Source organism: Moschus berezovskii, chromosome 22, assembly GCF_049115385.1.
Source record: "Moschus berezovskii isolate FMDL1 chromosome 22, NW_MosBer_1.0, whole genome shotgun sequence".
Taxonomy (NCBI): Eukaryota; Metazoa; Chordata; class Mammalia; order Artiodactyla; family Moschidae; genus Moschus; species Moschus berezovskii.
This window is the reverse complement of record NC_142481.1, coordinates 9,163,039-9,183,084: the sequence shown is the minus strand read 5'-3', so window position 1 is coordinate 9,183,084 and position 20,046 is coordinate 9,163,039. Positions and strand designations below refer to the sequence as shown.

The 20,046-nt window shown below is 56.1% G+C and overlaps 1 protein-coding gene across 1 annotated transcript; it reads left to right on the top strand.

Annotated features, from left to right (window-relative positions):
* Window positions 1–845: 845 nt before the first annotated feature.
* EHD2 (EH domain containing 2) lies at window positions 846–19,230 on the top strand. The gene is made up of 6 exons (XM_055411742.2): window positions 846–970; window positions 3,157–3,617; window positions 4,142–4,239; window positions 8,708–9,120; window positions 14,508–14,672; window positions 17,426–19,230. Exons 2-6 carry the CDS (start codon window positions 3,214–3,216, stop codon window positions 17,975–17,977), a joined length of 1,632 nt encoding a protein of 543 aa, XP_055267717.2. The 5' UTR covers window positions 846–970; window positions 3,157–3,213; the 3' UTR covers window positions 17,978–19,230.
* The last annotated feature ends 816 nt before the right edge of the window (window positions 19,231–20,046 follow it).

The window sequence follows — 20,046 nt, the reverse complement described above, 5'->3', positions numbered from 1 at the left end:
TGGGCTCCAAAATCACTGCAGATGCTGATTGCAGCCAGGAAAATAAAAGACGCTTACTCCTTGGAAGGAAAGTTATGACCAACCTAGATAGTGTATTAAAAAGCAGAGACATTACTTTGCCAACCAAGGTCCGTCTAGTCAAGGCTATGGTTTTTCCCTTGGTCATGTATGGGTGTGAGAGTTGGACTGTGAAGAAAGCTGAGTGCCGAAGAATAGATGCTTTTGAACTGTGGTGTTGGAGAAGACTCTTGAGAGTCCCTTGGACTGCAAAGAGATCCAGCCAGTCCATTCTAAAGGAGATCAGTCCTGAGTGTTCATTGGAAGAACTGATGCTAAAGCTGAAATTGCAATACTTTGGCCACCTCATGCGACGAGTTGACTCACTGGAAAAGAGTCTGATGCTAGGAAGGATTGGGAGCGAGAGGAGATGGGGACGACAGAGAATGAGATGGCTGGATGGCATCACCGACTCGATGGACATGAGTTTGAGTGAACTCCGGGAGTCGGTGATGGACAGGGAGGCCTGGCGTGCTGCGATTCATGGGGTCGCAGACAGTCGGACACGACCGAGCGACTGAACTGAACTGAACTGAACTGAGGTTGGTCATAACTTTAAGTTAATACTGATGGTGGTGTTACTGTTTATTACTGCTGTTCCCGTGTCTGGAAGGGAGACTGGGGTGGAGTTTGAAGGCAGGACCGGGAATCCGCGCGCGCACCTCTTCGCAAAGGCGCCCTGCCCGTGCCCACCAGGGGGCGCCGGAGGCCGGGCGCCGGTTTGGGGCGGGGGGGCCTCGGCCCGCTCCCCCTTCTCTGCCCCTCCCGTCCCTCCTCCCCGTTCTGGGCCCCACCCGGCTCAGACGGCTCCGGACGGGACCGCGAGCACAGGCCGCTCCGCGGGCGCCTCCGATCCCCGCGGGACCCCCGCCCGGCTCTCCCTGCCCGGTCCTGCAGTCTGCGCGCCCCCTCGGTGAGTGACCCCGCACCGAGGCTGTCGCCTCCCAGCCTCCGCCCGCGGAGCCCTCGAGCCTGCCCTGGCTCTGGATCACTCCCCTGCTCGCCGGAGACCCTCAGCCCCCACCCCAGGCGGTGTGTACGGGCCTCTCAGTCCTCCCCAGCCCCTCCGGAAGCCCAACTCCCTCACTGCCCCGACCCCCCCCCCCAGCCCCTTCAATCTGTAGCACTGTCCCCCACTCTCCTCCTCCCGTCGCGCGGCCGTCCTTGCGGTCTCCCTCCACCGCATTCATCCACCTCTGTTCTATTCCTCCCCCCACCCCAAAGCCTCCTCTCCTACCTCACCAACCCCACTGCCTGTCCAGCCCCCCCACAGCGTCCTCACTAAGATGTCCCCCAGCTCCCTCCGCGTGTAGGACACCGCCCAGGGCCCCCTCCCTCTGCCAACGTCCCAGGTCTTGGCTCCAGCCTCTCCTTCACCTTTCTGGCACACCCTCCCTGAATTCTCCCCCTCCCACACACACACTTTAAAAAAAAAAAAAAGCATGGTTATGATTTTATGGATTTTAACATATTGGATGTGCAGTTAGTTTTGGCGCTCGAATTGTCCCATCTTCGGCCAGTGGGAGTCCTGTCGAGCAGGACTCTGCCCCTGTGACATACCCCATCCCAGTTGGAGCACTTCCCCACTGTTGGACCCAGATTCACTTGTTCTTTCCCTGCCTTAACCCGGGAATTAGCCAGTTCTCCCACAAGCTTCAGTTTCTCTCTCAGTGGAAAGTGGTATTTAGAGACCCCAATCTGACCAAAAGTCGGGTCTGTGCAGAGATCAGCAAGCCTCCACTTAGACTGATCAAGGGGAAGAAAAGAACGACAGCAAAGACACGACTCAATGATAATCGGGAATGAGAGGAGGAGGGGGCATCAGTACAGGTCCTACCGTGAAAGAAAGGCACGCAGAGATCACAGTCTAGGTGCTGGGGTGCTGGCTGCTGCCGGGTTAGTAATTCGTTCCCTCCCTAACTCCTTAGATCTGTGATAGGAGTGTTGGCTCTGGTCAGGTTACCTGGAGTCCCAGCGTGAGCACTTGCTAACAAAGTGATCTCAGGGAAGTTATACTACCTTCCTGAACCTCTATTTCCTTATCAGAAAAGTGGGGGTAATAATAGCCTCCCCTTACAAGGCGTTGTGAAGATTAAATGAGTTAGAGCAGTTTCTGGCATGCAGTGATCACAAGTGTTATTCTTGTGAATGATAAGATCACGATCTGCGGGGGGAACCCAGGCAGTATTGAGACTCATTTCTCATCCTTGTGCCCACGTGTTCAGCCACTCTGTCCATCCATGTTACAGTTCCAGGTGCTGAAACCCACCATCCTCTCTGCCTAAATGCCCTTGTCACTCTTCAGGGAGCAGCTCAAAAGTCAGCCCAGGGGGCTTCCCCTGTGGCTTAGCTGGTAAAGGATCTGCCTGCAATGCAGGAGACCTGGGTTCGATCCCTGGGATGGGAAGATCTCCTGGAGACGGGAACAGCTCCCCACTCCAGTCCTCTGGCCTGGAGAGTATGTATGGGAAAGGATTCCACAGGACACAGCTAAGACCTGGTACAGCCAAATAAATAATAAATGTGAGAAAAAAACACGTCAGCCCAGCCAGAGCTTTCCTAATCCTGTGACTGGTTCACCCTGTCCCCCTCTGGTGCCTACAAGTCCACCACCCAGCTTTTCCCAGGCATCGTTGACTGCTCCGTGCCCAGGTTCTTTCCACACTGGAGGCTCTGACTATGTGGGGACTGGTCTCTGGTCTATTTTTGGATCCATACCTCTTGACACATGGTGCGATTTCAGTGAAAATTGCCAAATAATGGAAGGGGGGACCGAGAAAGAAAAAGACGAAGGAATCCTTTTCTTCGGATCAGCTTCTGCATCCTTCCCCTTGTTTATCTCTTGGGTTGCCACCACCAATCTCGCTTCTTCCAGCATGCCATTGTTACTCTTTCTCTTTCTGCAGCTGGAATCATCACCTTCTTCCTCCTTCAGCCGTCAACTCCTGCCATCCACCCTCAGTGCTCTCAGAAGTTCTTCCCTTCCCCCCGCACCCCACCCATCCCACCAGCCTTCTCCATCAACTCTACCTTCTGGCTCCCTTTCTTCTCCACCTCCTCCTCCAGGCAGTCCCCCATCAACATCCTCTCCTCCCACAGGTAGCCCTCGCGCTGTGCATCTCGGACGGCGAGCTCAGCGGGCAGTGTGCAGCCACCATGTTTAGCTGGCTGAAGCGGGGCGGGGCTCGGGGCCAGCAGCCGGAGGCCATCCGCACGGTGACCTCGGCCCTCAAGGATCTGTACCGCGAAAAGCTGCTGCCCCTGGAGGAGCACTACCGCTTCGGGACCTTCCATTCTCCAGCCCTGGAGGATGCTGACTTCGACGGCAAGCCGATGGTGCTGGTAGCCGGCCAGTACAGCACGGGCAAGACCAGCTTCATTCAGTACCTGCTGGAGCAGGAGGTGCCCGGCTCCCGGGTGGGGCCCGAGCCCACCACCGACTGCTTCGTGGCTGTCATGCACGGTGACACCGAAGGCACTGTGCCTGGCAATGCCCTCGTCGTTGACCCGGACAAGCCCTTCCGTAAACTCAACCCCTTTGGGAACACCTTCCTCAACAGGTGTGCAGCCAGCAGCCCGGAGGGTGTCTTCCTGTGCCCGGGCCCAGCCTTTGCCCATCCCTGCCTGTGTCTCTCTCCTTTTCAGTCCTAACCCCCTTCTCTCTACTGGAGCCTTCCTCTTCTTGCCTTCTCTTGGGGAGCGGTTAAGCCAGTGACGCCTGAGTTTGACTCCTGTCTAGCTGGGTGACTTTGGGCAAGCAACTTAACCTCTCTGTTTCTTATCCTCATCTGGGAAATGGGGATAACCACAGTCCTCCCTCCATAGAGCTGTTGCGGGGACTAAATGAACGAAAACGTACAAAGTTCTTAGAACAGCACAAAGTAAGCGCTCAAATAACATCAGCTCCGATTTTTTTTGTATATATATATAGTTCTTATTCTCTTTCCTGATCTTCCTTTTCTCTTCCAAGATTCTTTCCCTCTGCGAACCTGATTCTCCACCGAGCAAGTCCTGGGTTCCCTTCTTGTGTGTCCCTTCCTCCTACCCACCCCTGCATTGACCCCTGACCTTCCCTCTGCCCCAGGTTCATGTGCGCCCAGCTCCCCAATCAGGTCCTGGAGAGCATTAGCATCATCGACACCCCGGGGATCCTGTCCGGGGCCAAGCAGAGAGTGAGCCGTGGTGAGTGGGGCTGGCGGCCTGGACTCCTGCGTCTGAGGGAGGAGGGCCCAGGGTCGCTGCTAGGACCAGGGCCTGTGTGAGCCGGCCCTGAGCTGGCTGCGTAGCCGAAGGGAGCTGGTGAAAGGCTGTGACTCCTCCGAGCTGGCCCGTGCTGAAGGGTGGGGGAGGCGAGTGGATGAACACGTGTGAACCCGCTGCTGCGGCATGTCTGGGCGGGTCCGAAGGATGGAAGGGGAAAGACCAAGAGAGAGGGAGACTCCAGGCTGGACAGAGATTCAGAGGGCGAGGCCGGGATCCAGAGAGACGATCCGGAGAGACGGGACCCAGGGAGAAGGCAGAGCCGGGCAGGGAGGCCCTGGGCCGCTGTCAGCGCCTGGCTCCAGCCCTGGGCCACGGATGGGGCTGAGGAGGGCCCGGGACGGGGAGTCTGGGCAGGGGCCAAGGGCGGCCAGGAATTTATAAACAGCTGTGCAGGGAGAGCGGCGGGGGAGGGGTGAATTCCAGCGGGGCCTCCGGGTGAGCCCGGCCCCCACCCCTGCCCTGCCTGAATCGGTCTCCGCCCCGCACCCCCATCTCCCCCCCCACCCCGCCCCAGCATTTCTATCCCTTCCACCCCTGCCCCGCGAGGCTTCGGAGGCCAGAAACTGGGGCAAAGGAGGTTGCAGTGTGGGGCAGAGGGGACCCGGAGGCGACGGCGAGGAGGCAGGGAGGCTGGGCCTCTCTCGGGCAAGGGCTCGGAGGGTTACCGGTGTCCCTGGCCGCTGCCCAGCAGGCGCCTGTCCCCCGGGAGAGAGGCAGGAGACAGCTGCAGGGTAGATCAGGGAGGAGGGAGGTGAGCTGCCAGCCCGATGGGGGAGGCAGGGGGCTGGGGGGGGGTCCCTGGGAGAGTCGGAGGGGGGCCACTCCAAGCCATGGCGGGGGCGCCAGATGGAGGCCCAAAGGAAGTGGGGGAGAGAAGGGAGTCTCTTTCTGTGGCAGTGGGAGTAGAGGACGGGGAGAGTGTGTCTGTCTGTCTTGAGGGCGCGTGTGTGTGTGTGTGTGTGTGTGTGTGTGTGTGTGTGTGTATGAGCGTCTATGCCCGTGAGGCTGGCTAGGTGTGACTCTGGGCAGCTCCAAGGGCCTCCGGGGGGCGGGGCGGGGGCGGGGCTTGTGGGATTGTGTGTGACTGTGACTGACCGTGTCTCTGTAGGTATTTGTATTGTGAAACGTGTGGTTGGTGTGTTGTGCAGGGGAACTTTTATGTGACTGTGTGGCTCATTTAGTGTGTGTCTCGGAAGGTGTGTGGGATTCCCAGGCGGCTCAGTGGTAAAGAACCCGCCTGCCAATGCAGGAGATGCAGGTTCGATCCCTGGGTGGGGAAGAGCCCCTGGAGGAGGAAACAGCTGTCTACTGCAGTATTCTTGCCTGGAGGAGCCCATGGACAGAGGAGCCTGGCAGACTGCACCTGTGTAACTGTGGTGTGACTCTGAGGTGTCGGCGCTGTGCTCATGGTTATACCTGTGTGTGGCCCTGTAGGACTGAGATGATTTTGTCAGATTGGGTGTAACCGCATCTCTGTATACAACTGTGCTCTTGTGCATACAAGTGAGGGTGTGTGCGCGCATGAGCGTATCTTCTGTGTAACTATATATGCTTGCGTCTCTCGTTTGGTGGGTGTGCAGGCGTGCGCGGGCTCGTCGTGTGCCTGCTGCTGTCTATCTGTTACTTTGTGTGGGTCTCACGTTATCTTTGCAGTCGTGTGACCCTGGATATCTGTGTAGGTTTCAGATTGCTAGTGAGGGTGTGTGTGAGGGTCTGCGTCTTGTAGCATGTGACTCGGATGGTGTCCAGGTGTGTGCTTGCTCCTGAGTGCACGTGTGTCTGCGCCTGTGTGTGCACTGATGGAACATGTGGCCTTTGTGCAGAATGTCTGTGAACACACATGTGTGTGACTGTAGCAGAGGGGAGCCGTCTGGCAGGGTTCAAATCTGGCCTCTGCTCCTTCTAAGCTGTGAGGCCTTGGCTGAGCCACCTAACCGCTCCGTGCCTTCGTTTTCTCACCTGTGAAATGGGAACATGATAGTCTCATGACATACCTCGTTGACTTTTCCAGTGGTCCAGTGGTTAGGACTCCATGCTTCCATTGCAGGGGTGCGGGTTCAACCCCAGCGGGGGCTAAGATCCTGTAGCCTGCGTGCCACGTGGCGAGGCCAAAAAAGGAGCCAAACTGTGTGAGGCACTTGGAGAAGCACATGGCCCGCGGGAGGCGCTGCGGCCGGCCCTGCGATGATGCTTCTCCTCCGTGAGGCCGTTGTTGTGCACCTGGGGCTTCTGCCTGCCCCGCCTCCCATTCCCAAGCTGACTCCCTCCCTCTCTGCGTGAGACACACTTTCCAAATCTGGACGTGTGTGTGTGTGTGTGTGGGTGTGTGGGTGAGACACTGGGGACAGAGGAGGGGCCCTCGCTTTGGTCCCTGCCCCCCATCCCGTCCCTCCCTCCCCCATCCCGTCCCATCCAGTGCCCTGTGGCTACAGGAACTTGCTTCCGCTCAGGCAGGCTGGGCCCGGCACCAGCTCCCCAGCAGAGCATAGAGACCCCCAGGCTGCACTCTGTGCATCTGTGTCTGCAGCAAATTAACCAGTGGACTCCTTAGCCACTCTGTTTCTCAGGTTCCCGTTTTGGAAAATGGGGATCATAAGAGTGCTTGTCTCCTGGAGTCGTTTTAAAGATTCAAGGAGTTGAATCGGGGAGGGCATGAAGTGACTTCTGGTGAATCAGCAATGGCTTTCTGTCCCGCCAGTTAACTCCTCACTCCCCAGACCACCACTCAGTGTTTCCTCCTCCGGGAAGCCCTCCCTGACCACCCAGCCTGGGTGGTCGGGCACCCCAATCTGGGCTCCTGTGGCTCCCTGGGTTTTCCCATCCCAGCCTGACCACTCTGGATGCTAAGCCCAGTAAGGACAGAACTGGGGCTGTCTGAGCCACCCTGTGTGCCCAGCACAGAGCAGGCTGTTCTGAGGGCGGCTCTTGGATGGCTCTACCACAGTGTCTCGCAGGCATCATGCGGAGCATTTGTGGATTGCTCACCATGTGCCTCGCTCGGGGGGGTTTGTTTGTTTGTTACTAATGTTTATTCGTTCGGTTTCATCGGGTTTTAGCTGCCGCAGGTGGGCTCCAGAGCGTGCAGGCTCAGTAGCTGCAGTGCGTGGCCTTAGTTGTTCCACAGCATGTGGGATCTTAGTTCCCCCACCAGGAATCGAACCTGCGTCCCCTGCTTTGCACGGTAGATTCTTAACCACTGGACCACCAGGGAAGTCCTTGTTTGTTTTAAGTTTTATTGTATAATTTACATGCCTAAAGCTCACTCCTTTTAAGTGTATAGTTCAGAGCCAGGCACTGTTTAAGCTCTTCATATAGCTTAGCTCTTGTGTATTCTTTCCATCTTCACACAGTCCTAGGAGGTAGGTCCTATGATGATTTTCATTTTACGAAAGAGGAAACAGAGGTTCAGAGAGGTTACTTGCTTCCTTAAGGTCACCTAGCTGATGGAAGCAGAGGCGGGATTCAAACCCAGGCCCTCCCGACTGCCAAGTCAGGGGGTCTCAGCGGCTCCTCTCTGCTCTCCCAGGCATTGCTTGCTGCTGAATGAATGAGTGGATGAAGAAATGAATTGTGAAAGGATGAATGAGTGGGCCCAGGAGCCAGCTGGTGGTGCCCTACAAAGGCAAGGGCTTTGTGTGTTCTCAGTGGGGTCCCCAGTGTCCAGGACAGGGCCCAGCACACAGGAGACTCTTGGTAATTTATTGTTAATAAATTTAGAATATTTAACATCTGCTATGGCAAGACTCTAACAAGGGCCCATGTGAAAGCTTCAGTTGCTGGATGGTAGGGTGATTGGACACATCCTGGGGAGGAGTTGGGGTTGATGGTGGCATTTTGAGGACTCAGAGGTCCATAGAAGCATAGGAAGTCTATTAGTAAACATTTCAGTGTTTTAATAAGGGGACCGATGCAAGCTGCTAATATTTGCCCAAAGAATGAATGGAAAGATGAGGGGGTGATTGTCCTCCGTAGTCTGATGGCTAGAGGGCCAGAGTGATGGGGTAATTCTGGAGGCTGGGGGCCTAGAGCCATTTCCCACAGACGAAATTTTCAGTGGTTAACAACCTGAACAGTCCAGTTTGAGCCCAAAGCAATGAATGTGTCCCAATGGCTGAAGGCTGGGGGCTGACCTCTGCTTTGGGGGACTGGAGCCCCTGTGACTCAGCGGTAAAGAATCGGCCTGCAGTGCAAGAGACACAGGAGATGGTTGGATCCCTGGGTGGGGGAGATCCCCTGGAGGAGGGCATGGCAGCCCACTCCAGTATTCTTGCCTGGAGAATCTCATGGACAGAGGAGCCTAGGGGGCTACAGTCCATGGGGTTGCAGAGTCGGACAGGACTGAAGCGAGCATGCAGGCACACGCCCCTGTACCACCCCTCCCCTGCAGGCTACGACTTCCCTGCTGTGCTGCGCTGGTTCGCGGAGCGCGTGGACCTCATCATACTGCTCTTCGATGCTCACAAGCTGGAGATCTCAGACGAGTTCTCGGAGGCCATTGGTGCCCTGCGAGGCCATGAGGACAAGATCCGCGTGGTGCTCAACAAGGCCGACATGGTGGAGACGCAGCAGCTGATGCGTGTCTACGGGGCGCTCATGTGGGCGCTGGGCAAGGTGGTGGGCACGCCCGAGGTGCTGCGCGTCTATATCGGCTCCTTCTGGTCCCAGCCCCTGCTGGTACCCGACAACCGGCGCCTCTTCGAGCTGGAGGAACAAGACCTTTTCCGTGACATCCAGGGCCTGCCGCGCCACGCGGCGCTGCGCAAGCTCAACGACCTAGTGAAGAGAGCCCGGCTGGTGCGGGTGAGCAGTGATGGCGGACGGGGAGGCAGCGGCCGCTCTTGCCTTTCCTCTGATCCTCCTCTACTTGGCTGCTGGTCCCTGATCTGGCATCAGCTCTCTGATGAGGTAGTTCTCTGATCTGAGAAAGTTCTCCTGTTGTGCCTGGCCCTCTGCCAGGTGGTACTGGGAAGGGAGCTCTGACCACGGCAGTCCAGGGGAGAAGACCATTTCCTCCCCAGAGTGACCATCTGGCATGGTCAGGGCTGAGAACTTGGGAGCCCAGGGGAAATCCTGGAGAACTTCTTGGAGGAGAGGGCATCTGAGCTGCAAACTGCAGGATTATGAGGATGAGGAGGGGAAAGGATTCTAGAAAATGGGGCCAGGAAGTGCATGGATTGGCGATGAGAACATGGCCAGTTCAAGGAAGAAGGGAAATGCCAGTGTTGAAACCAGTGTAGATGGTGGGAGTAACTGCATCTGGGGGGCGGGGGTGGGGTGGGTGAGAGTCAGATCACCTGGGACTGTGGTCTGGAACCTGTGCTTTGTCCCAAGGGCACTGGGGAGCCATGGAAGGACTCGGGGGAGGGGAGGGACAGGGTCAGACCCTCGCTGCCTTCTGGAGGGTGGATTCAAGGGCAGTAAGACTGGGTTCCCAGACTAGGGAAGAAGCTGGGGGACCGAGGAACAAGGAGGAGCCTGGATCAGGGCATAGTCTTGGGGAAGGGGAGGGGAGCACTGATTTAAGAGCGTTTTTGGAGGCCGAATGGAACATTCACAGGGGAGGCTGCCAGCCAGGCTGGAGGTGGGGCAGGAAGTGGAGCAGGCGAGGAGGCCTGGAAGGTTATGGGGGGTGGAGGAGCCTGAGGTGTTGGTTTAAGGAGCAGCAGAGGGGGTGAGTCAGAGCCCCCACCCCCCACCCCAGGAATCCTCCTTAGGAGGGAGCGGCCCAGTGTGGTCAGCTCCTGAAGCCTCCAGAAAACACCTTTCTCTCCTCTGCCCAGGCCCTGGACTGTCTGTCTGTCTGTTTCTCTTGAACTCATTTCTACCTCTTTCCGGTTTTTTCTCTTATTCTTTTTCCCCTCATCATTCTCGTTTCTCTTTCTCTCCTCTCTCTTCATCCTCTCCCTCCCTCGGTCTCTCCCTGGTTCACCCGCTTCCCCCGCGGACCCGGTCCCGCAGGCCCCTCCTGAAGAAGCGGGAGCTAGAACCCCAAGGTCCGTGGGACCCAGGGGCGGGGTGGGGCCGGACACCTGGTGCCCTCACCGAGCAGGAGGCGGCTCCGGAAACCCAGACAAACCCCGGAGTCCCGGACCCGCGCCCAGGCTCAGCCCGCCCACCCACCTTATCTCTTCCTGGCACCTTCCCCCGCTTCCTCTCTGGAAAAGCCATTAGCGCCCTCCCTCCTCCCGTCTTCTGGGTTCCAGAAGAGCGGCCCATAGGCCCCGCCCCCTCTCCCCATTGGCCCGCTCTCACAGGCCCCACCCACCAGCCTGGCCACACCCCTGCCCTGATTGGCCCCCTCAGACCTCCCTTGGTACCCACGCTTCCCTCTTGCTCCTGCAGCTCCTCTGTGGCTCCCCAGTGCCCCTCAAGATACGGGGTCTGCTGTGATCAAGCCTCGGTGCCCTTCCCCTGCCCCGTGTCACCTGCTCATCCCCCACGTGTGATTCTGCCACACCTGGTCCAGCCATCAAACAACAGCCCACACCATTCACCTCCCCACATGCTTTCCCCCAACAGTACAAGGCCTCTCCTCACTCTTGGTAACTACCCCTCTATGCTTCAGTTTTCCTGTCTGTAACGATCTAGGATGTGAGTGAGCCCTCTGGCTCTGACCTTTGTTTGAAGCGACTGCTGCTGTTAGAAGGGGCGATTTCCATGGGCTGTGTGACGCTTGAGCACAGGTCGAGACCCCTGATGGGCAGGGTCTTGGGAGGTTCTAATTCTAAAGAGACCAGGGTGCCCTGAGCCTTCCTACAGAGCTCTCTGAGGCAGCTCAGTAGCTTTCATTCCACACTGACTGAGCGCCGACAGTGTGCTCCTGTACTGTTCTAAACCCTGGGGATGCCACAGGAAACACAAGCAGATAGTTTATTTTCTTGTAGAATTTCTTTTTAATGGGGAAATGAGTATTAAACAAATTCAGCTCTAATACACTGAATGTGATAAGGATTATGAAGAAACATGAAGCGGAGGAGAGACTGGTGGGCTATTTAAGGGACGAGGGTCATCAAGGAGGGTCTCCTGGAGGAGGTGATTCTCAAGCAGAGAACTAAAGGAGGGGAAGGGGTGAGCAGAGTGGAGATCTGGGGGAAACTGTACCCAGGCAGAGGGAACAGCAAGTGCAAAGGCCCTGAAACCAGGACATGCTTGAATATGGAGCCCAGGGTGGCTGGAGGAGACAGGATGGTGGAGATGAAAGGATATGAGGATTCAAAGCCAGCCGAGGTGCCACCAGAATTTAGCATTCTAAACCTATGACTCACTAAAAGGAATTTTTAACGAGTGTTTTTAATTGAACATTTAAGACCATCTCATGGGAAAGCACTGATGTACTGTCAAAGGTGCCCCCTCCCACCCCAACTCCAACAGCCCTCAGGTTCTCTTTCCCGCAGACAGCCCCCAGGAATAGTTTCTTCTGTATTTTTCCAGATACATTCTATTTTTACTTAAGCATATCCATTTAATTATTGAGCTTCCTATTTAAAAATAGGGCTTCCCTGGTGGCTCAGATGGCAAAGAATCTGCCTGCAATGCGGGAGACCTGGGTCCCATCCCTGGGTTGGGAAGATCCCCTGGAGGAGGGCATGGCAACCCACTCCAGTATTCTTGCCTGGAGAATCCCATGGACAGAGGAGCCTGGCAGGCTGCCGTCCATGGGGTCGCGGAGTCGGACACGACTGAGCGACTAAGCAGCAGATTTAAAAACAGGACATATGAATGCTGGTTTTCTCTCCTTGTTTACTTTTTGATAACATATGAGATTGTGGCTCAAAGGTTCTCAAGTTCACTGGTGTACTTCACAAGTATTTCTTGAGTCTTTTCTCTGCACACTGTGCCAGCACTGGGGACAGAGAAAACAGAAAAGGTCCCAGCCCTCCTGAAGCGCACATTCTGATGGAAGGAGACAGAATCCGTAAATAATGATGAATTGTGATAAGTGTTGTGAATGAAACAGTGAAAGCAAAGAGAGCGGGAAACTGGGCAGCGGTGCTTGGGGCGCCCGCCTCCCACAGGACGCTGTCTGTCAGGAGGAAGCTGAGGGTGGGACTTCCCCGGCGGCCCGGCTGTTAAGCCTCTGCCGTCCAGTGCAGGGGGCACGAGCTCAGTCCCTGGTTGGGGAACTCAGAACTAAGATCCACATGTAGCCTGGTGTGGCCAGAAAAGAAAAAGGAAGCTGAAGGACTCAGCTGTTGGAAGACCATGGCGGAATTCCGCGCAGAGGACAGCATGTGCAAAGGCCTTGGTGTAGCAGAGTTTTCCAGGCTGATTTTTTTAAAAAAAGGAAGGCTGTGAGGAAGCTTGAGCAGACAGGGGCAGGGGGCAAGGCGTGCAGAGCAGTGCTTCTCAAACCTTTCCATCTCAGGACCTCGTTACACTCTTAAACATTATTGAAGACCCCAAAGAGTTTGTATATACACAGATTAGATCTTTCTGTATTAACTGTATTAGGAAACTGAGGGAATTCCCTGATGGTCCAGAGGTTAACACTTGGGGCTTTCACCGCAATGGCCTGAGTTCAGTCTTGGTTAAGATCCCACAAGCTTCGTGGCGCAGCCCAAAAAAGAAAAAGTTAAAACTGAGAAACGTTTCACTTTCTCTCATAATATTAATTAACCAACAATACTTATATCAGCCTCACCATGAGGCTTGTAGGATCCTACTTCCCCGACCAGGGATTGAACCTGAGCCCTTGGCAGTGAAAGTGTAGAGTCCTAACCACTGGACCACTGGGGAATTCCCAAACAATACTTACATACTTAATAGTAGATAACAATTTATTATAAATGTTATCAATACATTATTGATCATGCCAATGTATTGATAGTCTTATCAAATCATTTAAAATAGCAAGAAAAACCTATTGCCTGTTAACCTAAGTAACAGATGTTTTGGGCTTCCCTGGTGGCTCAGATGATAAAGAATCTGCCTGCAATGCAGGAGACCTGGGTTTGATCTCTGGGTCGGGAAGATCCCCTGTAGAAGGAAATGGCAACCGACTCCAGTATTCTTGCCTGGAGAATCCCATGGACGGAGGAGCCTGGTGGGCTATAGCCCATGGGGTAGCAGAGTCAGACACGACTGAGCGACTAAGTACACAAACACAAAACAGATGTTTTATGAAAATTAACTGTTTTCCAACCCCCCAAAAAACAACTTAGAGAGGACAGCGGCCCTGTTTTGCATGTTTGCAAATCTCTTAAATGTCTGGCTTCAAAGGCGACATCTGGATTCGAACATCTGCTTCTACATTCAGTTAGCTGCAGTATCTTTTAGCCTTTAAAAATTCCACGATTCACTCAGGAGGAAATGAAGGTAAAAAGAGACAAACAGCACCTCAGCATTCTTGTGAAAGTAGTTTTGAGTGTGCAAACCCCTAAAAGAGTCTTGGGGACCCCCTGGGGATTCCCCGGACCACACTTGGAGAATTGCTGCCATAAGGCCTTGGCGGCTGTGGGAGGAATTTTGCACTTGGATAAGAAGCAAATTGAGACTTGGGAGCAGTGTCTCATGGTCTGGCACTTGTTCCTAAAAAAACAAAAAACTCCAGCTGCTGCTTCATGGGGAAAGGATTGAAGGGGCCAGAGGGTGAGCCAGGAGTCCAGTGGGGTGACAGGTGTGTCCCCAGCCAGGCAAGAGATGGTGAAGTGGAGAGAAATGGAAAAGTGGAAGAGAGGTTTAGGAGTTCAAAGGAACGACTGATGACATGGATGTGACCAATGAGGAGGGAGAATCAAATCAGGAGTAATTTCCAGATCTCTGAGCTCCTCTGGGCAGGCAGAGGTGGGGGGCGGGTGCCATTCGCCTCCAGAGATGGGCACAGCTGAGGGTGACACGGCGGGGGCGGGGCCTGAATTCCACTGCAGGCGTCCTGAGATGGAGCTGTCCAGGAATGTTGACAAGGCAATCGGCTCTGAGTCGAGCTCCAGGGAGAGGCTGAGGCTGGTATGCAGACTTGGCAGTGGACGTGGAGGGATGCTGAAGCCATGGGAGGGGCTGAGATGACCTACAGGAGAGGGGAGAGCCCCTGTACCCACGGTGGCAGCAGCTCACCTGTAACTGTTAGAAATTCACACTCTCAGGCCCCAAGCCAGACCTGGTGACTCGGAAACTCCAGCCGACCTATGTTTTAAGGAGCCCTCCCAGGTGACAGAGGCAGGCTCAGGCACGAACTCTCCTCCCTACAGGTTCACGCCTACATCATCAGCTACCTGAAGAAGGAGATGCCCTCTGTGTTTGGGAAGGAGAACAAGAAGAAGCAGCTGATCCTCAAGCTGCCCGTCATCTTCGCCAAGATTCAGTTGGAGCATCACATATCTCCTGGCGACTTCCCGGACTGCCAAAAGATGCAGGTGGGTGGACGCCCAGGAGGGAGGGGCAAGGGGTGATGGGACGGTTAGCTTCCGTAGTCTCAGGATGGGGCCTCAAAAACTAGAGGTATGGATGGCAGGTTCCTGAAGGCACCTCCCACGAATGGTTCTGTGAGAGTATGGTTGTGTGAGTCAGGATAAGGGAGTGAAGAGAAAACCCAAAGTAATAGTGGCTTAATTACGATAGAAGTTTATTTCTCTCCTTCATAAATATCCTGGAAGATGGTCCAGGGCTGGTTTGGTGCTTTACAGGGCCAGTTCTCTTCTGTCCATGCCTGGCCCATTCTCCTCCATGCCTGGCCTCCAGGCCCAAGAACTCCTCATGGTACAAAATGGCTGTGGAAACTCCAGCCATTGTGTCTGCATTCCAGACAACAAGAAGTGGGGAGAGGGGAGTTAATGGTACAATCTCTCTGAGAACACTTTTTAGAGCAGTGCCGTCCAATACTGCTTTCTATGATGATAGAAATGTTAAACCTGACATTTTAGGTTTTAACTAATAACCAAATGTGGCTACTATATTGAACAGGGTAATTCTGTAGTTGCAAGTGCAACTTGTGCTGACTTCTAGTTGGCCAGAACGTAGTCACATGGCCACAGTGCTGCAAGTCACAAGGCCACAGAAGCTAGGAAGTGTAGTCTTTCCTCTAGGTGCCTAGGTAACATTCGGGGATTCTACACTGAGGAGGAAGGGAAGATGGATATTGGGGGATCACTGAAGACTCCTCCCATGTTCAGGCCTAGGATTAACCTGTGACGTGGAAAGCACTGGGTCTGGGGGTGGCAGCCTGGGGTCGATGAAGAGCCGCTGGAGGTGGGCCGGGGCAGGAGCAACCAGTGGACATGGGGACAGAGGTCCAAGCTCAGGCATGGAGGTGAGGACTAGCCCCTTGCTCAGGCTCTGCTTTGAGGCCGTGTTGGGGTGATACTAAAAGCCTGTGACCTTTGGGTCTGCGATGTTTCTACTCCGAGACTGAGGAATTATAGTACAGTGAAATTCCTCTTGGCCACTGACTAGTTCCGTGAACCTGTGCAAATCACTCACCTTTCCTGAGCCTCAGTTTCTTCAACTGGAAAATCGGCATCATCCTGATTGTATCTAACCTGAATGCTGAATTGGCTGGTGTTAGTGACTTCCTTAGGACGGTATCTGGCACTGAGTTTGGGCTGGATCAAGGTTTCTCAACCGCTGAGCTACTGACATTTAGGACTAGATAATTCTTCCTTGTAGGGGGCTGTCTTGTACATTGGAGCCCCCTGTGTTTAGAAGCATCCCTGGCCTCTACTTGCTACATGTCAGTAGCACTCCCGAGTTACGACAATCAAAAACATCTTCAGATATTGCCCACTGTCCCCTGGGGGATACCACCATCCCTGGCTGAGAGCCGCTGGACTTGATAAAGAGCAGCCGTGAAGATTACACTGACGTTTACTGAGCACTTGATCCAGATGAATTCATGTAGCCTTTGCCACCTTCCAGTGAGGGGACTGCTAGTTCTCAACCTGTTTTACAAATCTGAAAACTGACAGGGAAACCAGAGAGGTCAAGTCACTTTCCTGAGGATGCACAGCTTCCAAGTGGCAGCCGGGCTGGAACCTTGGCAGACTGGCCTTGGAGTCCTCCTCACTCACAGCCGTCACACCCCTGTCACTTTTTTGTTGTTATGATTTTTTTTTCGGGCTAGGCTGAGTTTTCGTTGCTGCTCAGGCTTTTCTCTAATTGTGGCAAGCGGGGGTTACTCTGGTTGTGGCACGTGGGCCTCTCACTGTGGTGGCTTCTCTTGTTGCGGAGCACAGGCTCTAGGGCACGTTGGCTTCAGTAGTTGCTGCACGTGGGCTCAGGAGTTGCGGCTCTGGGCTCTAGAGCACAGGCTTAACAGTGTGGCTCTCAGGCTTGGGTGCTCCGAGGCATGCAGTGTCATCTCAGATCAGGGATCACACCCAAGACTCTGGCACTGGCAGACAGATTCTTTACCACTGAGCCCCACCAGGAAAGCCCCACACCCTGTCTCTTTATGGTTTCTTATGATCTTTATGCCTTGGCTCTGGAAATTTAACGTGGCGCTAGAATGTGGATTCGTCTTGGCAGCGACTCTCCTGGTGCAACTGACTTAGCAATGGTGCATGTGAGAAGCAGGGGGACCACAGACCCCGCCCAGCAGTGGCTCAGCTCTTGCACCAGATGAGTTCTTGCCTGGGGCCAGGATTTGGGGGTGAGATGGGGTGGTGGGGGCGGCCCCAGGATCTCCTGATGACTTGTCCATCCCAAACCTAACCGCCAAATAGGGAGCAAGCTGCTTAGCCCTTTCTGTGTGGTGGGTAACAGAGCCAGCAGGGTGGCAGGAATTGCATTTTCTTAATTTGCATGATGGTTGGGGGTGCTGGCTGGGCGGCTGGGGTGTCGTAGCGGGTGGGCAGGGCTGAGGGCTGTGCTCTGGTAAAAGCTCATGTCACCATGTTGAAATCCTTCTCCACTGGCTGGCAAACAGCTGCTTCTCTGAGTCAGAGGTCCCTGTTCTCCCTCCCGTCCAGTGAGTCATGGGGCGGTGGGACCTTGCTGCCAAGTCTGTACTGAGTGGTGGGTACCCAGGTGAATTGGGGTGTTCCCCCATAATCAGATACTTCTGCCCATCTCCATCAAGAGCTGCCCAAGTGTCCTGGAGCTATATGGGGCTGGGGGGCCTGGGGATGGTGCCTCCTGACTTCTCTGTGTCCCCCCTCCGCCCCACAACCAGGAGTTGCTGATGGCTCACGACTTCACCAAGTTCCACTCGTTGAAGCCGAAGCTGCTGGAGGCCCTGGATGAGATGCTGACCCACGACATCGCCAAGCTCATGCCCCTGCTCCGGCAGGAGGAGCTGGAGAGCACGGATGTGGGTGTGCAGGGGGGCGCTTTCGAGGGCACCCACATGGGTCCCTTCGTGGAGCGGGGACCCGACGAGGCCCTGGAAGATGGTGAGGAGGGCTCGGATGACGACGCCGAGTGGGTGGTGACCAAGGACAAGTCCAAGTACGACGAGATCTTCTATAACCTGGCGCCGGCCGACGGCAAGCTGAGCGGCACCAAGGCCAAGACCTGGATGGTGGGTACCAAGCTCCCCAACTCCGTGCTGGGCCGCATCTGGAAGCTGAGCGATGTCGACCGCGACGGCATGCTGGACGACGAGGAGTTCGCCCTGGCCAGCCACCTCATCGAGGCCAAGCTCGAGGGCCACGGGCTGCCTACCAACCTGCCCCGCCGCCTGGTGCCACCCTCCAAGCGCCGCCACAAGGGCTCGGCCGAGTGAGCCAGCCCCCGCCCCGCCCTCGCCTGCCCGTTTTCCCGCCCTCTTGCCCTGCTGTGGCTCCCCAGCTCCGGATGGCTGCACACACATCTCCACCCCCGGCCCACGCTGCCTGCCCACTCTCCCAGATGTAAGGATGGGGGTCCCTTTGCTCCCACCCCCCACCATCAGACAGTGGGGACTAGGGGAGGGGCAAGGCTTCTCTGCCCACCCGCCACACCTCTACCCTCACGTTACACGTAGCACATCATTCCGACACTAACACACGGAAGCACCCGTCCGTGCCTCGTTCATTCACGTATTTATTGAGCACCTTCTATGTTCAGGGCTCCTTCTAGACACTGGGGAGTAAAACAGACACATTTATCTGCTGCTCTCATGGAGCTGCCATTCTCAGGAGAGAGCACACCCAAGGGTCACTCACACTCAGACACACACCCAGCCTCAACCAGTCTGATCCCTGGTTCTGAGCGAGACCCCTCGCCTATCCCGGTAAGTGAGCCGCCGCTTGGTTGAAATGACTAACAGAGGGGCCCCACCGCCCCACTTCCTTTTGCCCTTCGGGCAAGGCCCCTTCACCCCATCGGATCCTCAGGCCTAGGGACCACCGGGGGCTCAGAGCGGGGAGATGCAACCTCCTACTTCCTCCACGGGACCCCTCTTAGCCCGGCCCCCAGTTCCAGCCACACCCCTTTCTTGACTAAGGATCCTTGGTGGACGAAAAGACCCCTCCACGCCTGCTCCTCCCAGACCCGCGCACACTCTGAGGCCTTCTCTACTCCACTGCTCACCTGCTCTGGGCTGAAAGCCTGGCCTGCTTCGCGCCCCTGCACCCCAGGCTCCCAACTGATGGTCTGCATTTTAGACGGCGTGGGGCACGGCCTCTCCGCCCACCGTCCGTATTTAAGTGGAGCCCTTGCCAGATAGGAAAGCCCCAGGACATAATTTTAGTTCCCTTTTTAGGGACGTCGTGGGGGGAGGGGTTCTTGGTGCTACAGCCCTCCCTCCCCTCCCCTAAAAGGAACTCTCGCCCCCCACTACACACACCTTTCCCTGCCTTCACCACACATTAGTGCTTGACCCTGGTGGGGGACCCCACGGAAAAGATGGGGGGGAAGAGTGAAATAGATGGGGATGACGCCCCTCCAGGGAGCTCGCTGGGATTTCCACGCCTCACCCCTCACCCCGTGCCCCGGAGGGGACTGTGAACGGAATAGCGTTCCCAGAGTGCAAATAAAGCCAAGGCTTCTTTCCCATTGCGAGTCTGGCTGTCTTGGGATGGGATGAGGGCAGGGATCGCTCTCCACCCAAACCCCCTGGGGAAGAAAGACGCTGGGCAGGACTTCACGGCGGGGGTTGTGGGGGGGGTCCCTCCAAGCTCTCAGGGGCGGAGGTGGAGGCCATGACTCAATGCATCGGGAGCCTGATGACTCAGGCCTGGGCTGGGGGCCAGACCGACATATTTTCCGTAGAAAAGTTGCTCTGGGGCCCTCCCTCTGGGACATCCCTCCCTCCTACCTCCTGCCGTGGGAGCCTGGGAACCAAGCCCTGGGGCGTAGGGTTTTGTGTGTGCGCATGTGTGTGTGCGCGCGTGTGTGTGCACCCCTGCCCTCCTCCCTCTCCTCCAACGTCCACCCACGCAACCTGGGTACACAGCTCTTGACTCCTAACACCAGGGGGCTCCCGGAGGAGAGGCGGTGATGCTGCCCATCAGGAACACCAAGTGTGCGCACGCGCTGGCTCAAACCCGGGGGCTCGGGCCTCCGCAACGCAGCGGACCCAGCTCCCGGTTCCGCGAACTCACACCCAGGCCACACCCACGGCGCCTGGGGACACGCTGTCCTCGCGCCTTCCCCGCCCACGCGCGCCCCGTGGCGCGGCTCCTGGCGCCCCCTGGCGGACACTCGAGAGCTAGGCTGGCGAGTCGGTGACCACACCCCCACTTCTCACACTGCCCACCCCCCCCCCCCCCCCCCGGCCCAGTCCCCGGTGATGGGTAAGCGGGTCTCCAGGGCCACAACTCAGGGGCCCGTCACCTTTCCCATGACAAGTGCTGCGGTGTGAATCCCTGA

What these genes read in the sequence shown, in the direction of transcription:
- EHD2 (XM_055411742.2), top strand. Translation starts at nt 3,214, where the DNA reads ATGTTTAGCTGGCTGAAGCGGGGCGGGGCTCGGGGCCAGCAGCCGGAG. An exon ending in GGGAACACCTTCCTCAACAG is followed by an intron (nt 3,618 to 4,141) that starts GTGTGCAGCCAG and finishes CCTCTGCCCCAG; the next exon opens with GTTCATGTGCGCCCAGCTCC. An exon ending in CGGACTGCCAAAAGATGCAG is followed by an intron (nt 14,673 to 17,425) that starts GTGGGTGGACGC and finishes CCCCACAACCAG; the next exon opens with GAGTTGCTGATGGCTCACGA.